The sequence below is a fragment of the Gossypium raimondii genome, chromosome 3, assembly GCF_025698545.1.
Source record: "Gossypium raimondii isolate GPD5lz chromosome 3, ASM2569854v1, whole genome shotgun sequence".
NCBI classification, from domain to species: domain Eukaryota; kingdom Viridiplantae; phylum Streptophyta; class Magnoliopsida; order Malvales; family Malvaceae; genus Gossypium; species Gossypium raimondii.
In genome coordinates, this window is record NC_068567.1 from 60,636,922 (window position 1) to 60,645,713 (window position 8,792).

The following is an 8,792-nucleotide window of genomic DNA, read 5'->3' on the forward strand; positions in this document are numbered from 1 at the left end:
ATAGCACAAAATGTAATTTCACCATTTTAACTTTATAATTTTTAAAAGATTAAGTCAAATTTTTTATATTTTTAAAGGGGTTAAAGTGTAATTTTACCTTTATTAATTTAAATTTTTAAAAATTTTAAAGGGCCTAAATAAAAAATTTTCTATTTTTGAGGGGTCAGGGCCCTTGCCAGCCCCCTAGTTTCGCCCTACCACTACTTTTCACTCGAAATTTAAGTTCTCAACTTTTAATTTTAAAAATTTAGTATTTTTTATTTAAAAATTGAAGTTTAATTAATAATCTTATGTGACATTTAAAATATAAATTTACTCATGTGACGAATATTACATGAATATTACATTTAATTTTTTTTTCTCCTATTTTACTATTCATACATCAAATTATGGCAACATTTTAGTTTCTTTCTTTCTTTAGGGGCTAATCTATGGAATAGATGGCTGCTTTAGGTGGCTAAATTAGCCATATATGTCAAAAAAAAAAAATTTGTTAATTGGTTAAATATGCGGTTTTTTTTTTAATTTAGGGAAATAGGTCATTTTTAGAGAGTGTGTGTGCAAGCTTTCTGCTGATATGTCGAGAAAGCGTGTCCAGCTAGAAGCGTTTTCTGAAAATTCCAAAGAAAACGCGTCCGGCTGGGCACGCTTTCCTTGACATGTCAGCAGAAAGCTCGTCTAGTTGGACGCGCTTTCACACTCTTATAAAAAAAAAAGGTCTATTTTGCTAAATTTTTAAAAATTCAACCTATATGACCGATTAACAAAGTTTTTCGACTTATTTGGCTAATTTAGCAGCTTTAGGCCATCTTAATTCAAATGGTTAAATTGCAAATTTTAATCTCTTTCAAAAATTATAATAATTTAGATTTTTTAAATATAAAATTTATGCCTTTGACCTTAAAATTTTTAATTTGATTCTAACACTAATACAAAACTGCTAGTTAAAAAAAAAACACCTATTAATATACGTCTGCTAATATATAGTGACAAAAGGTAGGTTTGGATGGGCGATTAGGTGCGGCGCGGTGTGTTTAGCTTACTTTTTGTCTCACGCTACAGTATCTAATCTCACTGCCACTGCTGTTTTTACACTAATCACAGGTAAACGAACCGCCCATCCAAACTCACCAAAAAAGTTAGAAATACATTTGATTTATTATCAGTGTGTTTACTCGAAATTGCCAAACAGGAAAATGTTATTAAATGAGAAATAAAAGTGTAATTAAATATTTTTTCTCCTTTCAATGCACACATATTTTTTCTTTTTTTTTCTTTGTTTTTTTTGGTTTCCTCAAACTGATCCCAAAATTCTGGCAACTTGGAAGTCCTTGAGTTGAAAATAAAGAAATTTTCACATGATGCTACTTTGGACTAAGCAAATTCACAACTCTCATGCAAGTACTATAAATTAAACTTAATATATATGGGATTTTTTTTTATAAATATAATTACATGTGTTTTCATTTGTTTTAGTTTAATTTTAAAAACTCCGAAAACGATGAATGAGAAAATTTTCCTATATATACATGCAAAATCAGTAGCCAAATACATATGCATTCACATTCAACAATGGCGAGGCGACCACGTTTGGTGAATGCCATTGCTTTTATCTTGCTAGTACTCACCATCTTCTTCATCCCCGAAACTGAAAGTGTTCGGTCACCGAGGAGACTGGAGTTAGCGAGCTCGGTGGAAGAAATCGAGAAGGGTTCATCATTTCTGGGGATAAAGGATAATTCTGGACCCAGTACGAGTGGTCCAGGACATAGAGCTAGTGATGCACCGAGTCAGGATATACACCATTAGCCTGTTGAACGAAGTTATAAACTCTCCATCGTCCTCTTCGTTTTCTTTTTGTTTCGTTTCATATTTTTGATATCGGGTTTTTTTAGTTGAGTTTTTGAATAAATTTCGAGTCGAATCAAATCGGACGGAAGCAAAACTCTCTCGACGTTATACAAGTAACTTACCACTCAGCTCAACAGGTGTATGTGAGAATAATATGATCAATTATATCTATTACCCTTCTTCAATTTTTTGGTTAAATTTTGTTATTAGTCCCTATATTTTGCGAAAGTTGTAGATTTAACATTTATGCTTTAATTTGGTATTTTTAATCTTGATATTTTTTCAGATTTCGAATTCCAATCCTTATCACATAATAACAATTAAATTCATTTGAGTTATGCTATTTTTCAAATTAGATGCATATCAAACATATTATCACTATGTCAACTTGTTATTTTCACATATTACTCACTAAAAATCTAGTTAATACTTAATAGATTATGATTGTCATTTGGGTTAGGGCTAAATTTATTAAATTTAAAAAAAAAGTATTGTCGATACAAAGAATCAACGGAAGTAAAGACGGAGTTCCAAAAAATGAGAGAAAACGGTATCCCTTGCTCTTGAGAAAAAATGGAAGCTCTAGAAGGAATCCCCCCTCACTTTGGGGTTTAGGTTTCCTTTTATTATATCGGGTCGAACCTCGGGTTGGGTAATTTTTGTTTTATTATGATTATATAACAAGTATAAAGATTTAAAATGATCTAATTAGAGAATATGAGGCAAATCTACAATCATACACATAGTGCATGAGTAACATGAATAATAATTGAATTCAACTAAATAGATTTTTGGTTCAAAACTAAAATTTCAAATTTTGAAAAATATAAAAACTAAAATTGACCAATTCGAAAAATACAAAGATTAAAACACCAGAAAACTGGTCTTTTATTAAATTTCATAAACCAAATTCTAATTTTTAAATATTTTATTAAAATTATGTACATTATTATTAGTGAACTATCGAATCATATATATTAACGAATTTGATTAATTGTTAATAATTTTATATTTATTTTAAGAATATTAGGATTCATGGTGTAATTCATAATTGATATAAATTTTATTATCATATCTATTCAAATTCACGTCTTTTTGTACTGGCAACAATACTAATACCGATAAAATTAATACTAACAAGAGTCCGTAAGTGAAAGTGTAAATGATTAGACCCTAAAGTGTTTTACTTTTATTGGAAGCCCAACAGGGGATGTAAGCCATTAAGTCTGTTACTCCAAATTTAGAAGGCCTAAACTCCAACCCACCCGAAAGCGACGGCGGATAGCTCTAATGATAATTTCAACTATTTTAAAGGCTAACTTTGCAACGCAAAAGACACGTGCCATAATTTCATTGGATGCAAAATTTTCAATCCAATTAAGAATGTTAAAATTAATATCAGACTTTGAAATTTTGCTTATCCCTTTAATTTTTTTTAATAATTTTACTATAAGTTTTGATCATATCCAACACGAATCGATTGAAAATTATTACTGTTAACTTAATATCTAAATCAAAAGCCAGGGCGGCTAAACTAATTTATAAGTTTTTTAATTTCTAATTAATTATTTAATTATTGTTAAATTGCGGATTAAACCAATCAAAAGGTAACTAAATTCTTTTTTATCTAAATGATTCCATCACAAGTTGGGTTTTTAAAACATTAGTTACATCAGAAAGAGGAAAGAGAAGGACATTTGATGCTTCTATGTGGCTGAGGTGAACCAATTAACCACAAGTTTTTTATTCTTAAAATTAAATCATCATCAATTTTATTACTTAAAAAATAAACAAATGAGTTTCTTTTTGTTAAAATTTTTATCCATTTTTATGGTATTGTACTTCGGAATGAAGTATCACACCAGTTTCTGACCATAAAAATGGATGAAATTTTAACAAAAAGGACCGCTTTACTCTTTGATCTATCATCTAATAATTAATTTGCTCATTTTGGGTAAAGGGGTAAAATATAATTTGACACTTAATACAAGAGCTTTTATAGTACTTTTAACTCCATTTCACGGTTTGATAATTGTCTTCATCCATCCCATGGTTTGAGATTAATCTATTCATGTCGAGATTGATATTAGATATAACCTTCCCAACAATAATAATTTTAGAATTCAAACTTAATTCAAATACTTTGAAAAAAATCAATTCCATTTCTTCCAACTTTGTACCCATCTTTGGTAAAAATATCATGGAGGCTCTTATATTAAGAGTTAAATTATATTTTACCCTCTTTATTAAAAATAGATAAATTAGTCCATGTATAGAGTAAATTGGGCCTTATTAGTAAAAATTTCATCAATTTCTACTTGTTAAAAACTAGTGTTGGTGACAAAATAATCAGATAATTATATGTGATGTGTTATGCGTACCTCATTTTGACATATATTGACCAAATTTTAATTATTAAAATAGATGAAATTTTCAATAGAATAACCAAATTGCTCTTTAATATAACATAAATTAATTTACCTATTTTTTAAATAAATAAAAAAACAAAATGCAATTCCTCCTAAATAAGGTCCTCCATTTTAGTTTTACCCCATCTTTCACTTTCACCCACCTACTGTGGACCTACACAGTGCTGAGATGTCATTGCATAAGTGAAGCCCAAAACCCCGCCCCCCGCCCCCCGCCCCCCGCCCCCTTTTGGTTCATGGACCACAAATCATGCTCTACTTTTTCCTCTTTATAAATACCCATTGTTGAATGCGTGGGTACCCCATTCACAATACCAAAAAATAAAATATATTTTTCTAAAACACAATCCCAAAATAGCTTTTGATCAAAAACCTAAAATGGGTAGCCTTGAAAATGAGAGAAAAACAACTGGATGGGCAGCTAGAGACCCTTCTGGCATCTTGTCTCCTTATACTTACTCTCTTAGGTATTCTTAATTTTACTGGTTTTTTTTTTTTCACTTCTTTTAGGTTCAGTTTTCTGGTTTTGTTCTTAACATAATCATGTGTATATATGTCGTAGGAACACTGGTTCAGAAGACGTTTTCATCAAGGTTATATGTTGTGGAATCTGTCACACTGATATTCATCAAGCCAAAAATGATCTTGGCATGTCAAACTACCCAATGGTTCCTGGGTACTTTTTCTTTTTTTTAGCTGCCATGTTATTTAAGTTCATGATTTTTGACCCTGTTGGGCTGTGATTTTTCATTAAGTTTGGTTTATTTTTTTCAGGCATGAAGTGGTTGGTGAGGTGGTGGAAGTAGGATCGGGTGTAAATAAGTTCACTGCCGGAGACATCGTCGGCGTCGGTTATGTTGTTGGATGTTGCAAGAATTGTAGCCCATGCAACACCGACCGTGAACAATACTGTGCTAAGAAGATCTGGACGTTCAATGATGTTTATACCGACGGTAAACCTACTCAAGGTGGCTTTTCTGGCTCCATGCTTGTTGATCAAAAGTAAGAATCGCCCACCACTTCAACAAAACCATGTCAATTTAATAATTATAAATCCATCCTTAAACTTCAAAATAATTTTAATTAAGTTCTCAAAATATAAGTACCATGACAATTAGGTACATCTATCAATCTAGTTATTAATTCGAATTAATATATAATGTTCGAAATTCGAATTGATTACTAAGTTGATGAAAGTGCAAGATTTGTATGATTAAGGATATTTTAAAGATTTAATTAGAATATTTTATGATTATTTTACTATGAAAGATTAATTCTTTCGAGTTCTTTCGAGTTGTGGTTGTTTCTCTCTTTGGTTTTTCTTTTTGAATGAACTTATTTATTGTTATGTTTCTCAGGTTTGTGGTGAAAATCCCAGATGGATTAGCACCAGAACAAGCAGCACCACTGTTATGCGCCGGGGTGACAGTTTACAGCCCACTGAATCACTTCGGCTTAAAGGAGAGTGGTCTAAGAGGAGCAATATTAGGACTCGGAGGAGTAGGGCACATGGGGGTGAAGATGGCAAAAGCAATGGGACATCACGTCACTGTCATAAGCTCTACCGATAAGAAAAAAACAGAGGCATTAGACCACCTCGGTGCCGATGAGTACTTAGTCAGCTCTGACACCGAAGCGATGCAAAAAGCTGCCGAATCACTCGACTACATCATCGACACCGTGCCTGCTTTTCACCCTCTCGAGCCTTGCCTTTCATTGCTGAGAATCGACGGAAAATTGATATTGACTGGCGTTACTAACACCCCTCTTCAATTCCTCACCCCGTCGGTCATGCTTGGTGAGTCAAATTTGAAATTCTTTCTGGGTTTTCATTTTTCCATGAGTCTAAAGCTTTGTGTGGAAACAGGGAGGAAGTCCATTGCAGGGACTTTGGTTGGGAGCATGAAGGAACAAGAGGAGATGTTGGCGTTTTGTAAGGAGAAAAATTTGACCTCAATGGTCGAAGTGGTGAAGATGGATTATATAAACACAGCTATGGAGAGGCTTGAGAAAAATGATGTTCGATATAGGTTTGTGGTTGATGTTGCAGGAAGCAAAATTGATGACCAATAGAACTAGATAATATATATATATATATATATATATATATATATATGTGATTCTGTTTTTGTTTACATTAGAAAATAAGGTGTGTGTTTTAATTTTGTGTTGGGATGATGGTCAGCGTGATTAACGTATCAGATCTGGTTTAGATTCGAGTCGCTTTAATCGTGTTATTGTTAGGGTTTTATCCTCCTTTTATAATTCACCAAAAAAATAAAGTTTGTGTTTTAAGTTAGAATTATGCTATTAATTCGTTTTAAGGAATTTGCTTTTATATTTTAATTTGATGGGTTTTAGTATTTATATTTTGCGGATTGATAATTTTAGTTTTACATTTTCAAAATTTGAAATTTCATTCTTGAACTAAATAATAGCTAAATGGTTAAATTATGTTATTAGTCTATATACTTCAGAAAGTTATTGATTTAGTTCCTATATTTTTCGAATTTTAAATTTTAGTCCTAACCCAAATAATAGTAGTTAAATTTGTTTGGTTAAATTTAATTACTAGTCATGTACTGATGCTTATAGTCGTAGATTTGATACATATTTTCAAATTAGATCATTCTAAATCTCTATATGTTTTGAATTTTGAAATTTCAATCTTGACGCAAATAATAGTCGTTAATCTATTAATTGAGTTTTAATGAGTAATATATGGAAATAACAAGCTAATATCTTATTACACGTATAATAATATGTTTGTTGCACCAAATCTTTGTTGAGGATTGAAATTTTAAATTTTGAAAAATATATGGACTAAATAAAATACCAAAGTAAATTACATGAATTAAAACCAGAGCTTTCGAAGGACTACTAACATAATCTAACTAGTTAAATACTTTAGGTGAAATTCAATTGTTGGTCCATAAGTCATGGATTTTGTTTTTATTGGCTATTTGATCATTTTAGTTTTATATTTTCAAATTTTGATATTTCAATTCTCATTCAAGCAATAGTTGTTAAATTTATTAACTAGAATAATATGATTTTTATATGAAAATAATAAGTTGATATTGCCGCATAAAATTTCGGTAATAGTGAAATTTAACTTGTATTCAAAATTGAAATTTTAAATTTTCAAAAATTGAGAAATTAAAAATAACCAAATTAGACTTCGGGCTGGTTATCATCTTCATTTTTTTTCCTCCCACCAATCATTTCTTTTTTTTTTCTTCTCATTCACTCCACATGTCTTCTCACTTTTTCAGTCTGCATATCTATTTTATGAGTATCTTTATTGTCTTCATAAATTGTGATGGATAGATGGCGGTGTCTATTGTTTACTAAAACTCCACTGGCCACCAGTAGTTTTTCTTGAAAAGTGGGTGACTCTTCGTCAGCTTCTTAATATGTTTCTGTTTTGAGAGTATTTCAGAATAATAAATTATTTCACTAGTCGATTTGGATCCGTGTTGTCTTAAGTTTTATACATTTTTTGTTTGTTTTTTCATTGTTTAATAAGTTTTCAATTTTAGAAGTTTTTGTCTGCTCTTGTAGCACTTTTTTAGTCATGCTTATGCATATAATCTTAGTTTTACAAGTGATTTTAGGGATAGTTTTGTTGTCGTCCTCTTTTGTTTAGTGAATGCTCGATTCTTTTATCGATTTTCGCTTGCCGCTTTAGACCATCCAGGGTTATTTTCTTACCATATTAATTGTGCTTACAATCACCGCAAATATGTGTGTTTGAGTTGTGACAAAGTCAATTGTCAACGTGTCATAATGTTCTATTGATGCTAAAGCTAAAGCCTTTGTTATGTTAATGGAACTTGTCATTCACCATCTACGACAATTTATACATATTACATGCATTAATAGTAAATTTTAACTTTAAAAAGTTTGAAATTAATTGTAGTTATGGCAAAACTGGTGAATTGTTGACCAAGATTTGGTAGTCGGTGGAGTTGTTTATTTCGTGACTAAAAAGTTCACACCAAACTAAGAGAAATGATTAGAATAATTGATTTTCACATTTTAAAAAACATGTATAATTTTTTTAAAATTTAAAAGACCAAAATGGAAAGGATCGAGACTCCTTTCAGCCCCTAAATTTGCCTCTGATTATGTATGAAATAATTTTTAAATGAAAATTATATAATTATAGTAGAAAAGCTAAATTTACCAAAAACATACAGAATAATGACATTTTATTAGAGTTGAGTAAAAATTTGAGAAATCGAAAATTTATCTAAATTGTCTTTGTTTAGACGATTTTTTAAAACACAAGTTAAAAAAGTTACTCTTATATAAATTGACTTGAATTCTATTTTTATTTATTTGGTAATTAATTTTGATTTTTATTATGTAAAAATAAATAATTTATATTTAAAATAATAAAAATAATTAGTAAATATTTTTTTCAAAAATAGGTATTGAATTTTTAATTACTTAAAAGTATTTTTAAAAATATTTATGATAATGAGTTTGAAATTTACTAAATAATGT

General features: G+C 30.2%; 1 protein-coding gene across 1 annotated transcript; it reads left to right on the forward strand.

Moving 5' to 3' along the window:
• The first annotated feature begins 4,581 nt into the window (after positions 1-4,581).
• On the forward strand, positions 4,582-6,626 carry LOC105795216 (cinnamyl alcohol dehydrogenase 1). Its single transcript, XM_012624740.2, has 5 exons — positions 4,582-4,747; positions 4,843-4,956; positions 5,055-5,282; positions 5,639-6,078; positions 6,148-6,626. The coding sequence occupies exons 1-5, from the start codon at positions 4,659-4,661 to the stop codon at positions 6,351-6,353; spliced, it is 1,077 nt and encodes a 358-aa protein (XP_012480194.1). The 5' UTR covers positions 4,582-4,658; the 3' UTR covers positions 6,354-6,626.
• Positions 6,627-8,792: the final 2,166 nt, after the last annotated feature.